Consider the following 18418-nt stretch of genomic DNA (forward strand, 5'->3'; position numbering starts at 1 on the left):
GCCTCTGGATCTGTAAACTGTCTCAAGTCTGGGAATTGATTAAGGGGCCGTGACTCTCTGTTTTTGTAATTCAAGGGAGATTTTTGTTCACGTGGCCTAGAATTCTTCTGCTTATATAGTTCAAACAAGAATTTAGTCGATTGCCCATCTATTTTACTACTTGGTACTCCATGATCCACTAGCCAACGCCATAAGTCTCTGAGAGTCATATTATTTTGATTGCTGCTTTGAGCCTGTTTTCCATTATGGTAGTCCTGTCCACCTTGCCTGTGGCGATTAACTGCAGCCACTTGGCTTCTGCTGACTCGGGACCCGATTATCCCCACTGTGTTTAAGGATTCCAGTTCAGTGACAGCAGTTCCTACAGTAATATCTGACCTACAGAGAAGGGCAACTACAGAGCTCTTCAGGGATGATGGAGCTAGTTTCACAAATTTATTCCTTACACTCCTGGTAAAAGGTGTGTCTTCTGGACATTCCAGGGCTGTGTGAGCAGGTTTTCCATGATAAATCCACTCTAACATTCCAATCTCTCTAAGCCTTTGAATCCCCTCCTCCACATTATACCAGGGCAGTTTCTGGCATTTTCAACTTCTGGTAATGCCAGCCACCTTTTGATCCATGTTTTCAGCCAGCCACCCAAACAAACTGTTAACACCCTTTCTAACCCCTCGAGCTACAACATTGAATGTAGAATCTCTGCTTAGTGGGCCCATATCAGTAATTCAGCCTGATCCAACCTTATATTCCTTCCACCATTATCCCACACTCTCAATATCCATTCCCACACATATTCCCCTGGTTTCTGTCTGTATAAGTTGGAAAACTCATACAGTTCTTTTGGAGTATATTGTACTTCCTCATGGGTCATACTTTGTACCTCACCCTTTGGGGCTTGTTGGGACTTGAGCCTAGTTATAGGTCTTGAAGCAAAAACTGGTGGTGGGGGGTGGGTCATGAAAGAGTTAGAATTATCTCTCAAGCCATTCACCTCAGGGCACTCTGTTGCATTTTCATCTCTTAAAACAGGATTAATCTCTCCAGGACAAAAGAGTGAGGGCTGCTTCCTCAGGGAGGTGATTACAAGATTAGCAGGCATTGAAGGGTCAATCTCCTTGGGTGGGGTGGGGTGGCAGGCTCCTTAGGGCAGACTGGAGACAGAGAAGCTGTTTCCCCAGGACAGCCCTCTACAGGTCAATCTAACAATGACCAGCAGAATCCAGGGTTCCAATGTCCTCACTGTCATTATTATCAATCCATATGTCTCCATCCCAAGTTTCTGGGTCCCATTCTTTTCCACTCAATGCCTTTACTTTAACAGCAGACACCCTGAGGAGGTTGAGATTTTAGTTTACGCTGTAAATGTGCTACTCGCACCAATAAGAGACTGGTCTGATTTTCAGAAACCTCCGTTCTGCGGGCATAGGAAATAAGATTTTCTTTCAGGGCACAGATGGAACCCTTTACATCTGTCATTACGGCATTCAAGTTGAATTTGAAGCCTTTTTAGCTCATCCCTTTCTCTTACAACTGTATCCAAAGTATCTAAGAGGCAGCCAGCCAACATCATTATACTTCTTAATACTGCAAAACTCTGTGAAAAGTGTCGAAAATGCTGTCACCCAGAGCCCTCGCTTCGAACTAGAGCACAATTAGGAGAATCAAATGGTGCTATTTTGCGTATTTCCTTTGCCAACTCCTGCCATGGACTATTAGTACCCTCTTGATATTGGAAATAGAGTCATTAGTGCCTCTGAATCTAATCAGAGCAGAAAACAAGTTGTAAATGCCCATTTTAAGATTCCGTTTCTCAAGAACCACTCTCGGTACCCAAGTGTATTAGTTAGGTTCTCCTTGGAACAGAATCAATGAAAGATGTCTCTTATTATCAAATTGTAAAAGTGACTCATGCAACTGACATGCACGCATGAGTCCAAATTCTGCAGAGCCGTCAGCAAGCTGTCAACTCCAAGGAAGATGGTCGACGAACTCCTCGGGAAACAAACCGACAACTTGACGAACTCCTCAGGGGAAACGAACCGGCAACTTTGAAGAACTCCTCAGGAAACCGAAAACTTTGATGAAACTCCTCAGGAAACGAACTGGCAACTTTGAAGAACTCATCAGGAAATGAACCGACAACTTTGCGAACTCCTCAGGAAACGAACTGGCAACTTCGACGAGCTCCCCAGGAAAGCTTTCACTGAGCAGCTGAAGAAGAAGTGAAGGTTCCTAACTGTCCAGTTCATAAGCCTCCAACTTGACTCACCCCGGACCAAATCCAGCCAATTGCATTCTCTCGCTGTGGAAGCACGCCCCTTGATGAGTCATCAGTCAGCTGCAGTCAATTGACTGATGATCCGACAAACCAACCAGCCTCAAATAGCCTCACAGGAATCGTCAGGCCAGTGCCCGCTTGACCAGACAGCTAGGCCACCTAGCCAAGTTGACACATGAACCCAACCATCACACACAATATACAAAAATTAATTCAAAATGGAACAAAGATTTAAATATAAAAACCAGGACTATAAAACTCCTAGAAGAAAATGTAGGGAAAAACCTTTAGGGTCTTCTGTTAGGAAATGGTTTCTTAGATTTTATACCCAAAGCACAATCAATGAAAGAAAAAAATAGATAAACGAGACCTAATCAAAATTAAAAACTTCCATACATCAAAGGACTTTATCAAGAAAGTGAAAAGGCAACCTACTCAGTGGGAGAAAATATTTGGAAACGACATATCCAGTAAGGGCTTCAAATCCAAAATATATAAAGAAATTGTACCACACAACAATAAAAAGACAACTCAATTTAAAAATGGATGAAAGTCTTGAAAAGGCATTTCTCCAAAGAGGATATACAAATGGATAAAAAGCACATGAAGATATTCTCAATATCATTAGCTATTAGAGAAATGCAAATCAAGACACACAGAGATATCATTTCACACTCACTAAAATGGCTACTATTAAAAATACAAAATTACAAGTGTTGGAGAGGATGTGGAGAAATAAGAATACTCATTCATTGTCAGTGGAAATGTAAAAATGGTGCAGCCACAGTGAAAGACAGTTTGACAGTTCCTCAGAAAACTAATTATAGAATTATGACCTGGCAATCCCTCTACTAGGTATATACATAAAGGTATTGGAAGCAGGGACTTGAACAGATATTTTCCAACAATGTTTGTAGCAGCATTATACTCACTCCAAAAAGATGGAAACAACTCAAGTGTCCATCAACCAATGAATGTATAAATAAACTGGTATATACATACAATGGAATATTATTCAGCATTAAGTAGGAATGAAGTTTTTGTTCATACAACAACATGGATGAACTCTGACAACATAATATTGAGGAAATAAGCCAGACACCAAAGGACCAATATTGTATGATCTCTGATAGGAAATAATTAGGATAAGGAAATTTGTAGCATTTGAATCTAGCATGTATTTTTCCTGGGTCTGGGTTAGGGATAGGTAATGGGAAGATAATGTTTAATTTGTACATAATTTCTATTTAGGTTGATTGTTAAGTTTTCAGAATGGATGGCAGTGATGGTTACAGTACATTGTGAGTGTAATTAACAGCACTGAATTATATATGTGGTTTTATATATATATATGGTTAAAAGGGGGAAATTTTAGGTCATATGTGTGCTACCAGAATAAAAATGAAGTGATAAACCATAGAACTGTACAGCACAGTGAACCCTATTGTAAATGATGGCATATTGTTAATAGTACAATTATACAAATGTTTTTTAATGTATTATAACAAAGGTACCATACTAATGCAAGGTGTTAATAATAGGGTGGTATGTGGGAAAAATACACTCTAATGTAAACTCTGGACTATATTTAATAGCACAATTATGGTATTCTTTTATCAATTGTAACAAAGTTACCACACTAATGCAAAGTGATAATGGGGGTAAATATATGGGAACAGTATAATTTTACATGATTTTTATGTACCCTACAATTAATCTAATTATAAAATTAAAGATTAAAAAACCCAAATTTCAGACTACTTAGAAAAAATGCAAAAATTAGTTCACTACATATTAATTGATGAAAGCTATACTCAAAAGAAAACGTAAGGGCATTAAATTTTTTCATTAGAAAAAAAGATTGTAAATGCAATGTGGGATCCTGGATTGGATTCTAGAACAAAGAAAGGACATTAGTATGAAACCTGAATAAAGTCTGCAGTTAATAGCTTGGAAACTATGTTCATTTTTTTAGTTTTGACAAATATGGAATGGTAATGTAAGGTTGCCAAAATTAGGAGAAATTGAATGGGGGAGAAACTGAATGGTTTACTAAAGTTGCCAGAATGCAATATACCAGAAATGGATTGGCTTTTAACAATGGGGATTTATTAAATTACAAGTTACAATTCTAATGGTTTGAAAATGTCCAAATTAAGGCATTGAGAGGAAGATACCTTCTCAGAGGAAAGGCTGCTGACATCTTGGGTTCCTCTGTCACATGGGAAGGTACATGGTGACATCTGCTGGTCCTTCTCTACTGGGTTCTGGTTTCAATGGCTTTCTCTCACAGCTCCTGTGGGTCCTTCTTTCTTCTCCCAGGGTGTTTTCTTTCTCAGTGTCTGTGGGTCCGTCTCTTAGCTTCTGTGAGGCAAACTGGATTTCATCTCTTGGCTTCTCTCCTGATTCTGGTTTCAATGGCTGTCTCCAAACTGTCTCTCCAAAATGTCTCCCTGTGCTAAATTTCATCTGCCTTTTATCCTCTCACAAAGGAGATTAAGACCACCTTGAATGGGCTGGATCACATCTCCATGGAAACAACCTAATCAAAATGCCCCACCCACAATAGATCTGCCCCCACAAGACTAGATAAAAAGAACATGGATTTTCTGGGATGCATAACAGATCCAAACCAGCACAGCAAGTATATGGGAAATCTCTGAAATATCTTTGCAACTTTTCTGTAAATCTAAACATATTCCAAAATAAAAAGTAACAGGAAAGAAGAAGAATGAAGAAATGGGCAAGAATTAGCAGTAGCTAAGGGTTGATTCCTCCATTTCTTAGCAGTATGTCTATTGGAAAGACATTTAACACCATCCACCCTTGATTTTCTGAAGTGCAAAGTGAAAAAGATAATAATGTCAACCTCAAGGAATAATGTGGTGTTTTAATTGAGAATTTAAATGAAAATATGTTAATATAATATCTGATGCATTGTGAGTTCTCTATAGAAATTGATTTTCCTTGCATATGAACACCCAATCTGGTTTGTTTCACCTTGTTTTACTCATGGATTTAGATCCAGAAAAATCTGTAGGTTCATCCTGATATGTCTAAGACCAGAATCACAGGTAATAATTGGAAACAAACAAACAAAACTTTAAAATTAAAAAAGAATGTAGGTTTTTTTTAATTTACTCAGAATACAATATACTTTTAATATTGCCAAAAAGGATATTGGGTAATTTTGCTTCCTCATTAATTTCCTCAGGAGCAAACCAAAATTGGTGGTTAAATTTACATAGACAGATGGAAGGGCACAAGCACGCGCACACACACCACACACACACACACACACACACACACACACACACACACACACTGAATAAGGGGAAGGATGAGAATCTGGCATTGGGCAATGCATGCTTTTGGAATAACCCAAAATTACTAAGAGAGAGACAATGTATATATCCAATTAAAATTATTTAACCTAGCTTTAGTGAAAGACTTTACAATTAACCTAACAAATAGAAAGCACCTTGATTCTAACATCACATGTCTGATTGTGTCAGTTTTGAAATATTTTTGCATTTTCTCAGTGTCATACTTTCTTTTCTTTGGGGACTCTTTTCTTTTGAGTTCTTGTCTTTAGAGAATTGACTCTACAATTAGTCCCTATATCTGACTCCCCCAGTTGCCCAATCCTCTTGAAGGGCAACAATACAAAAGTGCTGCAACATGTATTTACTCAAACACTATCTCAAAATTTATAAAAACATAATTCAACTTTACAGTGGGTCCATTGCAAAGATGAAATTTATTGATTTTTCACTTTTGTAGTCTCCAGTTGAGAACTTCTGATAAAAGGGAAAACAATAGACTACAGAGGTAATAAGCTATATGGGAAAAGGGTACAAATATTTGGAGCTTTTATTTACTGATTGGACAGATGCTAAGTCTTCTATTTCATGGCATTAATTTACAAGTGTATCAGCTTTGTAACTAGAACAATGGTTTGATTCTTCTTCAATGAATTTAAAAAAAATGGTTTTAAAGATAAACATCAAAATATTTCTTAACTGAAATTTTCATTAGCTTTGTGGCTTGGGTTTTTGCATGAGATATTTCCAGGGACAGTGAATGAATTTTGGAGCTGAGAATTGTACAGAAGTATTTTCAGGAATAGAAAAAAATAATATACTGGAGTTAAATCCACATGCATTTTCAGAGAATGGGAAAGATTTCAGCAAGAATATTTCTCTCCTTTGCATTTTGGATGTGGACTGGTATAGAAAAAAGAAAGAAACGTTATGTTACATTTGCAGAAACCAAAGTAGAGTCTGCAAACTTACACCAGTGATTGAAGAGGCCCACAGTCCATATTCAATATAGATATTTTTTGTTAAATCAAATGCATTATCCATTTGTCCTTTACATTTTATCTTACTGCAGTCACTCAGTTAATTATGCTATGTTAATCTTTGAGGTTTTTCTACCCATGTGTATATACCTTTATTAACATTTTTACTTAAACTTCTAAGGTTTGGGAGGGGGAAACATTTACACTTAATATGAAGTTTAAACAAAATATATAAATAATAAATGGCTAGAAAAAATGATACCTCACTGACTGAGTTCATCCTGATGGGATTGGCAGAATCCACGGAGGAACAGTTTATTCTCTTTTTGCTATTTTTCCTGATTTATACACTTACAGTTCTGGGTAATGTCGGGATGATTCTCCTAATCAGAATTGATTCCAGACTTCATATACCCATGAATTTTTTCCTGGCTAACTTGTCCTTCCTGGACATTTGTTATTCATCCACCATCACCCCAAAGATGCTGGTAGATTTATTATCTGAGAAGAAGATTATCTCCTTTGCTGGCTGCTTCCTGCAGATGTACTTCTTCATTGCCTTGGCAACAACTGAATGCATCCTCTTTGGGTTAATGGCCTATGATCATTATGTGGCCATATGCAACCTACTTCATTATCCCTTAGTCATGTGCAGGACAGTATGTGTGAAGATGGCATCTGGGGTCTTTGCAGCAGGATTGTTGAATTCCATGGTTCACACCAGTTATGTAAGCAGTTTGCCATTCTGTGGTTCCAATGTTATCCATCACTTCTTCTGTGACAGCCCCCCAATTTTTAAGCTCTCTTGTTCTGACACCAGCATGAATGAAAACATCTTGTCCACTTTCGCAGGTGTGAATATGGTTGGGGCTCTGCTGATCATTCTGACCTCCTACTCCTATATTCTTGTCTCCATCTTTCATATGCATTCAGGGGAGGGGAGGCATAAAGCATTCTCAACTTGTGCCTCCCACTTGACAGCTATAATTCTGCTTTATGCCACCTCTGTCTATACATATCTGAGACCCAGTTCCAGCTACTCCCTGAATCAGGACAAAGTGGTTTCTGTGTTCTACACAGTGGTGATCCCCATGTTGAATCCCCTGATTTATAGCCTCAGGAATAAGGAAATAAAGAAAGCTTTATCGAACTCAATTAGCAGGAAAAGAATCCCTTCATTTCTGTGATTCTTTGGTTAATTTTCTGTATTAAATAACATCTTTAACTTTCAAAGCCTTGTTCAAGCACACAGGCTCATTACAATATTTTCAAAGTAAACACATTATATTAATACTCAAGTATGTGTATCCAATTAGTGATAAGGAAGATTACCAGACTAATACATGACCAATGGACCTTCATCTTATAATTATTCTATATCTTCCCTGTGCCTTCAAAAATTAGGGCTTATTTGTAGCAAAATCTTGCATGCAAAAGTCAAAGAATTAAGTGGTAAGAGAAAAAAGTAGCAATGTCACATGAAATAAATCACATAAAAGATTTTCCAAAAGCTACTCATTTATTTTCTTATATATTCCTTTTTAATTTTGTAAGATTTGTATGTTGTTATATGTTACATATATCAGAAATGCTTTATCGTACTATGTGGTTTGCTTTTTAATTTATTGATCTATCTCCTAGAGGGGGATGCTTAAGTAAAATTTCAGGAGTATAGTTTTTATTACAACTCTAGAATCCTCAGCTTTTATTTCCCTTTCCCCAACCATGCACACATACATTCATTAAAGAATGAATGTGAGTTTGCATAAAACTGCTACCAGGAAAATGCCCCATTTTCAACACCTCTTCGTTCTCTTCCCTTCCCTCAAAATTTTCCAGTCCCTTTTGTCTCTTTCTTTCTCAGAATCTCACATACACAGTCACCAAGCCACCTGCACACACACACATGCACACACACACACAGCCACAGAAACACAAACTCAAGTGCTACAAAAATTTCAATTGGTTTATGGTTCCAAAGGAGCTAGATAAACATTCAGTGAATGAATCTGACCTGTATTTTTAGGCTCACGATTTTCCTCCTCAGAGAAGTTTTACATTAATGTTAATAAATTGCTAATAATAAATTGTTAATATTGAAATTCAACTCAATGTTAACTCAAAATATTATTAATATGGAGGTACATATAGAAGTTTCACTTACACTGCATGTTTAATGGAAGGACCAATGTGGTGTACCCTTAAATGATGATATTATAACCTTTCCAATGTAAAACTTAGGGATAGAAACAAGGCTTTGTAAAGGAAATTCAGTCATTCTGAGATTTGTGGTTTTAGACATGTCATACTTTGAGCCATGTTTTCTGCTATTTAGTTTCTCTCTAATAGGTCTAATTAACCTCATTCAAAATGTCTTCAGATATTGACAACTTGGGAAGCTGTTATCATTTATTGTTGTTGGTTACTTTTAAGTTCATCAAATGAATTTTTATTCATGAAAATTTTCATGATTTATCTAACTCATCATCACTTGTAATAAGGTACTTTTTAATCTTCACATTTTTGGCTTATTATTCAATGAATTTATATGAAAAATGTTCCAAATGCTTTTTCTTATTTTTCTTTAACTCAAAAAAAAAAAAAAAAAAAGACTCAAATAAGAAACTGCCAATTATTATAGAGGATGTCTTTTCTTCATCTCCTTCTTTCCTTAACTTTTGACAATATTTATTAACTCTCCTTTATGAAATGAAATATTTTTTGCCTATTTTTATACTTGCTTTCTAATTTCTCCAGTCTTTTCTTTCACTGAGTGTTTGACATTAGTCTGTTTCTAGAATATATACAGATATGGGTCACTGTTTTGCCTTTGCTGAGTGGCTTTTAAGTAATTAACTCATCAAAATTAATGATGTGACTTTGAACTATGTACAACTAGTCTCTACTATGATAAGTCTCTTCATCACTGTTTGGGTAAAGCTAAAGAGAGACTTGTTTACAAAATATATGAACATTACATAGCTGGAATAGTAAGCAAACAAGTTGGAAGGAATGAAGGTATCAATACTGAAGAATCAATTGGATCCAAGTAATAGAGTAAAAGCAGTATGATGGTATTGTTTAGAGGTGAAGAACAAATAGATTATGTTTAGAAAATAGTACACAAAATGGTTGTATTTTTGGAAAAATATCAAATGCAAAGTAGTTGAGTTGATGTAATGTTTTAGTTTGCTATTGCTGCTAAAATGCAGTAATCAGAAATGGGCTGGCTTTTAAAAATGGGAATTTATTAGTTTATCAGCTTGCAGTTCTGAGATCATGAAAATGTCTGAATCATGGCATCATCAGTATAATACTTTCTCCATGAAGACAGGCTGCCTGAGATCCTGGATTCTACCACATGACAAGACACACAGCATTGTATGCTGGTCCCTCCCTCCTCTTCCATGTTACATTGCTTCCAGCTTCTGGCTTCCATGGCTTCTCTCTGTTTGTGTGGCTTCTCTCAGCTTCTGTGTATTTTTCCTCTGAGTTTCACTCTTTTATAAAGTTATGACTTTAGTAAGAGATTAAGGCCCATCCTGAATGAAGTGAGACACATATTAACTTACAATCCTACTTATAATGGGTCCACACCCACAGGAATGGAGTGACTTTAAGAACATGCTTTTCTAGGGTCTGTAAAACCTCCAAACCATCAAAAGTAGGAATACCTGAAGAATTTCATAGCTGTATTGAAATTACAGAATGCATGTCAATGGATGTGTGGCATCAGAAAGCAGAAATGCAGTCAATTGCTACTAGCATTTGACACAATTGACTGCTTTTAGATATACTGAAGACCAATTTTAATGACGTGGCTTTATCCCCCAATAGCAGTGCCAATGGAGCCAACTAATATGGAATCATAAAACAGTAAAAATAGAAATCAGATGCAAAGCAACATACAACATTTTTAAATGTGCCATTGCCAGTGATTTTTTGCAAACTGGAAACAAAATTGCAAAATACAATTAGCCTCTTTCTTAATTTTATTTTATTTTTCCTTTAAAAGCTCATACATATTTCATTTTCCCTAGGGATGATACTGATACATTCACATGACCCTCATATGAATTAGGTATTTAATATTGATCAGCTAATGCCAGCATAATATATTTGATGTGAAAAAACACATGGTATTTTAAAACACTGATAGGCTACTGAGAGCTTTGATACCGAAACTAAGACACTGAAAGCAGACTGTCCAAAAAGTTATTTTCAGTATGCATTTCACAAATGTCTGTGATATATATCTTCCACAGTTTCATATTTTCCTATCCACAGTGCAGTCTATAATTCTGTTCTCAGTGTAAATACCAGCATTTTCCAAGTACTTGATATTTACAGCGTGATAGAATGAACTCCTTGTCTTGATACAAATTTATTTCTGATTTTGCATCCTTGGATTTGGAAATGGAAGAAAGGATAAAGTGATGATGCTAGTAATGATGTATTTGCATATTGCTACTTATTTTAAGAACTGTAGTAGATGAAATATTGTAAAACAAACTGAATATTAATTAACATGTAACTTTATTTGGCTTAATTAAGCATAAGCAATATAAAATAGCCTTAAATATACCACTCCACTAATTTCTATTTGGCTTCTAAAAGATTCATATTACATTAATGTCTTGACTACACAAGGAAAAATTACTATATTTCTGTTTCCTGCTTTTTTTCTCATTGATTAAATCAAGAGAATGCATTTTGAACTATCCTTTATTTGTATTGTTGTAGGGTAAATAGTTTTTCTGGTGCAAACCTTGTTTCCCTGCTTAATTACTTGTGTCTCCTTCATTCCTATGGGAATGGAGTAATATCTAATCCATCATCAATCTTCCAGGAACATGGAGCATTTGAGGCATAGAGCTTGACCAGTACTCAAGATTGATAGAGCTGTTCAAACTCATTCTTCTGATTGTTCAGACTCTTTGTGCACAGACCATGAGGAAGAACTTCAGAAAGAATGAATATTTCTCAGCATATCTCCCAAATCTTATGATTTACTTTCCCTCTGACTATGTGCCTTCTTTGTTTTTTGCCTATATAAACTGCTATTACAACTCCTGTGTAAACAAAGATCTGCCTGGGTCCACCTGTTGCCCTGGGCAACCTCTCTGTTGGCAACCTTCTTGCAATAAACAATTGTATGAAATGCTTGTGTCTCCAGGAAGCATTCTTTGGACTTCTCAGTAGGGGAATCAGCACCACAGACCAGGGGCAATGACTGTGGCTGCAGAGCAACAATCATCATTAACTTTTGAATTTTCTTTGCATAGATTCTTAGCTGGAAATGTTTAAAGGAGCAATTGCTTTTCCTTAACAGTGCCATGAAGTAGCTAAATGTGTTCCAATAACATATTCACATCCATCTCTTCAATTGCCACCACTGGTCAACCTTTTCTATTACTCTCTGATACTTAAATTCTCCATCCCTAACAATACCCTTCATCCTGGAGCACACATGTATTCCTCCTGATTGAATCTCATAGAGAACTGAAGTGAGTATGGAGAGGGTATATGTTAAGAAAATTGTATTTCACAGGTCAGTGTATATTAGACTCAATTAGAAGAGCTTGTTAAAATGCAGGTGTTCAGCCATCAACACCAGAAAGCCAGAATTAGAAGGTCTGGAGTGGGCTCTAGGAGGCCATAACTCTCACAGGGCAGCAGTCTAAAATACTGGTCTAGATATAATCTGTGGACAGTGGGATTGGAGGCCATGTTTGTTGTTTCTCATCGCGAATAGCAAATTTTAACATCCTGCAATGGAAAGAGACAAAGTGTCTCTTAAAAATTTTATCACCACGTAAACTTATAAGAAATTATACATCACAATAATGCAAATTTTAAGAAATAGCTAATGATTGCTCAAAAGCCTTGCTGCCCATAGGATCAAAATACATAGATCTGTGTGATAGTCCTTTATTATCCCAATAAGTGATCTCATTTTTCTGATGAAGGAAACGAGAAATATGAGGAGAAAAATTCACTGAAGTGAATACCTCTGTGAATCCATCCCTCCTATAAAGCAAAGTAAGCACCAACAAAAATTTTAAAAATCAACTTTTAAAAAACTCTGGAAAGCAATCAAAGATTCAAAACAATCTGAGGAGCATTTTCCCTATAAAAAGCTGCTGAGCCTCAGTGAGAAGACCAAGATGTATGGTATTTTCACTTGACCCATACTCCTCTCTGCAGTTTGCAGTAGCCTTGAAAAACAGCAGCTCTGCAACAATGGAAATTGTGTAAAGCAGCAAACTTGCAACCACTGAAGTGTATAAACTGGGTTTGGAATTCAAACGATGCTGTAACCTCCAGCACTGGTAATATTTGACCTGTCTGGCAATAACATGAAAAATTTCCATTCAAAAAGTGTTGCCAATATTTTGCCAGACTCAAAGCTCACTTTGTGCATAAAGCTCTATTCCCAGGGCATTTGTTTACAAAGAAAAAAAAAAGCCAACAGCAATTTCTAATATCATAGCTATCTGCTTCTGCAATACCCACTGGAGAAAGCAAGTACCTGGTTAAAAACATCAAAGGAAGATCTGAAAAATTAGATGTTTTCAGGGGTTTGACAAGTTATGGTATATACTTTGAGATCTAAAAGGTCTGTGCATGTCCTATGATGGACAGTTCTCCAGGAAAGACCCAAGAATGCCCCAAACTCTCAACCCTGTCTTACCTAGGAACTCTGAACAAGCAGAAGGAGAACATTTAGGCAGATTTGTAAACTGCCTGAGCTAAGAAAACACGCCCCAACACAAACACACATAAAACTACTCAACAAGTGATGAAAGAGTTTCTGGCCCAAAGCACTTAAGAAAATCTCTGACCAATCATTAGCTGACTACTCAGATAACTGAGTGTAATCCCAAAGACCACACACTGGAGGAAAAACAGACTTGATAGAATTAATCCAGTAAGGCCACCATAATAGATTGAATTAAGTACCCCAGAAAAAAAATACATATATATAAATGGAGAGAGAGTCTTAACCTTAATCCATTACTGTAGGTAAAGACCCACTTTATAAAGGACATTTTGAGGATGTACTTCATTAATGTGTGGCCCAACTGAATGAGTTTGGTCCTTAATCCTATTACTGGGGGTTGATGAAAAGAAAGCCACATGGAGGAGAAGAAGTGTGAAGTCAACAAAACATAGAAGAAAAAAGAGAGGGCATTGCCATGTGACAGAATAGCCAAGGAACCCATTGATTTACAGCCAGCCAGAATGCTACCAACCCAGGGAGAAAGCAAGCCTTTTAGTATATGAACCCATGAGCCTATAAATTCCCATTGTTAAGTCAACCCATTTTGTGGTATTTTGTTATTACAGCTGGGAAACTAAAATAGTCATTAATCAAACAGCAGTTAAACACTCTAAAGATGAGGAATTGAGGGAAACTTCCTCCATGTGACAAGGCCATATTTGAAAAATCCACAGCTGATATCATGCTCAATTGTGAAGAATTGAAAGCTTTCCACTTAAAACCAGGAACAAGAATATGATACCTGATCTTACCATTTCTGTCAAGCATTATACTGTAAGTTCTAGCCATTAAGCCAGGAAAAATAAATAGAATGCATCCATATTGGAAAAGAAGAAATAATATTCTCTCTATTCACTGATGATATGAACTAATATAGGGAATACCCTGAAAAACTGATAAAAAGTTATTAGAGCTATTGAATGTATTCAGCAAAATTATAGGGTACAAGATCAACATGCAAAGATCTATTGTATTTTTGTACACTGTAAATGAACAAACTGAAAAGAAAGGTTTTTGTGAAATTTTTATGAGCAGAACCACTACAAGTCTGGACAGAAAAGGACAGAGGAGGGACAACTTGAAGGAAGAATCACTTCAAGGGCAAAACCACTGAAGCTGAGGTCCTGATGGAAGCTGTCTCCTTGGGCCAAGAGAGTGGACCCTCCCATGTGTCTGGAAAGTTGGGTTCACCCTGGTACTTGAAGGGGACAGGCCTTCCACTCCATTGTTCAGGGACAGTGTTGACATCCTAAAGCCCAGAGATGGTGGGGCTTGTACCTTGGAATTTGTAGAAAGTCTGGCTGCCACCCCAGTGTTTAGAGAGTGTGGGGTCCATGCCCTTGTGGTTCAGAGAGCATGGTTACAGCACAAAGACTTGGAATTGGTGAAACTGCTGGTTCATCAAGCCTGGAGGAAAAAATACTGATATACAGATGACTCTCAGACCTTGAAATCTAATGGAATTTACCCTGCTGGGTTTCTGAATTGTTTGGGACCCTTGACCTGTGTTTTCCTTTGAATTTCTCCCAACCTGAATGGGAATATTGATCCTATGCCTGACCCTCCCTTGTATATTGGAATCAGAAAACTTGTTCTCTAGGTTTCCCAGGTCGACAGACACAAGGGAATTGTGCCCTAGGAAAGATCACACACATAACTGATTTTGATGAGACTTTGTACTTAGTATCATTACTGAAATGACTTAAGACTTTGGGGATGTTATGATGGAATGGATGTATTTTGCATGTAGAAAGAACATGTCTCTTTGGGGTCCAGAGGATGGAGTATGCTGTTTTGGAGAGATGTATCACAGAAAAACATGTTCTTAAATTTAACCTATTCATGGGGGTTTGAAACCATTGTAATTAAGACCTTTTGATGAGGTTAGTTAAGTTAAATTATGGCCTACATCAGTCAGCATGGGGCTTAATCCTTTAGTGTAGTCCTGTATAAACAGAATGAAACTCAGACACAGAAAGCCACAGGCAGCAGCCAGAAGCTGAAATTCAATGGAACCCGTAAGAGAATGGAGAAGCCAGGAGAAGTCACCATGTGTGCCATGTGACAGAGGAACTAAGGACCAAAGATTGTCAGCAGCCAGCCACAGAACACCACAGTCCTTGAGGAGAAAGCATTACCTCAATGATGCCTTGATTTGGACTTTTTTTCTGCCTCAAGCTGTGAATGAATAAATTCCCATTGTTAAACCCAACCTATTTCATGGTATTTGCTTGAGCAGCCCAGGAGACTAAAACATGTATATAAAGGCCATTCCTCTAGGATGAGACTGGAGTGAGGGCTGAGGTTTCAAACCCAATATAGAAAATAGTCAATAATTTTTCATTAGTCTATGAGACTTTGTAGACATTAAGTCTATGGAACTTGAGCGTCAGAGTGCTCAGTGAAATAGGGTTTTCATTTCTATTTGTTCACACATTTACTGAATGACTGCCATATGATAGGCACAGTATTTCCCAGGCATCAAAAGATATTCCCTGTCTCAGGTGTCTTAGAACACACCATAAGAGGTTTTAGCCTGTAGTAAAAGAATTAGAAATAAGAATTGGCATATAACCAGGAAATTAGACAGGGGTCCAAGGAAATGTCAATTGCATAATAAAATCACATTAATTGTGAGAAGGCAGACTGAATTAGCAAAAATACTTGAATTATAGACTTTAACCAAAAATATGTGGCCTTTTCACTTTGAAGGGATAAATGGCAATAAGGAAAATACCCAGGTATCTTCAAAAATGAAGGTAATGCTATAGTGTTGGCTGCCTTTGGGAAAAGGAATACAAAATTTCAAATACAAAATTTCATTAGCATTAGACTTAGGAACTTTATTTTTTTTCTAAATCAACAATATTTTAAAAGTTTATTGAAGGGAAAGATTATTTTTCTACACAAAGTTTTATATTTAAACTTTTAAAACATACACAAATTAAAAACAGGTCAAAATTATATAGTCCCTTCCCTAAAACTGAATTATTAAAACTCTGAAATTTCAGGAAGATAGTAAATCACAAGTTGAACACATTTGATTTAAGAAAAATGAAATGGGGTTGAGGGATAAGGTATTGGTTTGGGGAAGGTGGCTTGATTTTTTTACTATGTACACTACCTCATTAAGATTTATAAAAAGCATGACATTTTTATTTCTTGAAACTATCTTCTAAAGTACAATAATAAAATTCAGAAAATGCTACTTTAAATATGGAATGAATTATAAATCCACTTGATGATCAAGGAAGATAATCAAGATGCTTAAGGAGAGACAAGGACATCAAATTCTGCCATGCACTAAAATTGATCTCAATACTATGTACACATTAGAGTTAGACATTTTAATCTTTTTTATTTGTATGCCATTTAGCAGTGTGTAAAACCTTGCTAGCAATAAGTTAGCCCTATACTGATATAACTGCAAACCACAAAAACCCTTAACTTCTTAGCCAGATACCTAAAATGCCCATAATCACTACATAACATTACAAAAGGAGATGTGGATATAGGGGAAGTTAGAGTGAAAAGAGATAGCATTCTCTAATGTGGTGGCTAAAATATCTTTTGCTAAATTAAAATATATATATATATATGTCAGTAAGTGAAGAGGTTTGGGCAAATGAGATACCCTGAAGCTTAAACTTTATTACCTTCAAATTATATACGCCTTAGACCTTACCCTGGACATAAATGAATTCAATTATATGCCTTGGTTAAGCAAACAAAGAGTCTAAGAGGATAAAAAATCTAAAAATCAACAAAACAAACACAAGTTGGCCACATTTTGTTTTCCAAAGTTGGATGCACCAGCATTGCTTATGCACATACAATGTTACAATGCCTCTTTGACATTGCTCCTACTGAGAAATGGGCTTGTGTCTTTCCTTCTTGCTTCTGGGTACTTGTGACTCACATTAATGAACAGAATGCAGCAAAAGTGGCACTGCATGACCAGATCAGCAAGGCAAGGTGTTTCTGCTTGAGTAGGTGAGAAAGGCAAGGCAAAGGCAGGTCAGAAGGATAATATCACTAGAACACTTACAAGCTCTAAGCTGCTATTGAAGATGTTCCAAATCCCTGAGGCTGCCATGTTTTTATGAAGTCCAGACTGCTTGGAGAGGCCATGTGTAAGTTCTCTGGTCCACAGGTCACAGCCATCATAACAGCTATGTGAGTAAAGAAGGCTCCAGATGGTGCCAGCCCCCTGCTATCCAGTTATCTCTGGCCTTTGAGTCTTCCTAGCTGAGGCTCCATAGTGTAGTAGAGATTAGCCACTCCCATAATGCACTGTTCAAATTCCTGACCCATGGAAACCATGAACATAATAAAGTGGTTCTTCTAAACTTCTAACTTTTGGAGTAACTTGGTCCACAGGTATAGTAGCTGGAACATAGGCTAGATATTTCCTCTGTTATTCAAATGAAAAATGATTTTTTTCTATCTTTCTGAGGAAAAAATTAGCTACAGTGTATATTCTTTATACAAATGGTAGCTAAATGCTGTTGATGATTTAATGCAATTTTAAGATTATTTTGGCAATGCTCAACTTTTACATCAAAATACTTAAATTATGGCGTTTAACTTTTACTTATGGGCAAACTGAACTTTACAACTTAATAATTCCACAGATACAGGACTCCACTACTAACTGTAACTAGAGTAATAAAAATGCTATGCCTAAGAAAGATGTTGAAATAAATTGATTTAATAAACAAGCAGAAACTGTTATAATTTAAATTACTACTTTTTATTCTTTATTTTCCTACAAGGCAAATGATGGAATTCAATGCATTCGGTTAATAAAAATCAATCTGTTTACCTTGAAACTTGAAAATCCCTACCAAAATAACATATATTAAATTTGTACTTCTTTGAAGTGGAAGGCTGATTAAACAAAGATGATTATAGCCAGGTCCCAAGGGAACAATTACAAATTCTGAAGGAGCAAATTGGGAATTGTTGATTGTTTACAATTCTTACCCTTCTATTCTAAACAATCTAAGATAATTATCAATAGATTGTTACTAAAAGCATCCTGCTCCCTATT

The 18418-nt window shown here is 36.5% G+C and overlaps 1 protein-coding gene across 1 annotated transcript; it reads left to right on the top strand.

Moving 5' to 3' along the window:
- The first annotated feature begins 6823 nt into the window (after positions 1-6823).
- On the top strand, positions 6824-7768 carry LOC119538402 (olfactory receptor 5F1-like). Its single transcript, XM_037841311.1, has one exon. It carries the CDS (start codon positions 6824-6826, stop codon positions 7766-7768), a length of 945 nt encoding a protein of 314 aa, XP_037697239.1.
- Positions 7769-18418: the final 10650 nt, after the last annotated feature.

Source organism: Choloepus didactylus, chromosome 6 (genome assembly GCF_015220235.1).
Source record: "Choloepus didactylus isolate mChoDid1 chromosome 6, mChoDid1.pri, whole genome shotgun sequence".
In the NCBI taxonomy this organism is placed as follows: Eukaryota; Metazoa; Chordata; class Mammalia; order Pilosa; family Megalonychidae; genus Choloepus; species Choloepus didactylus.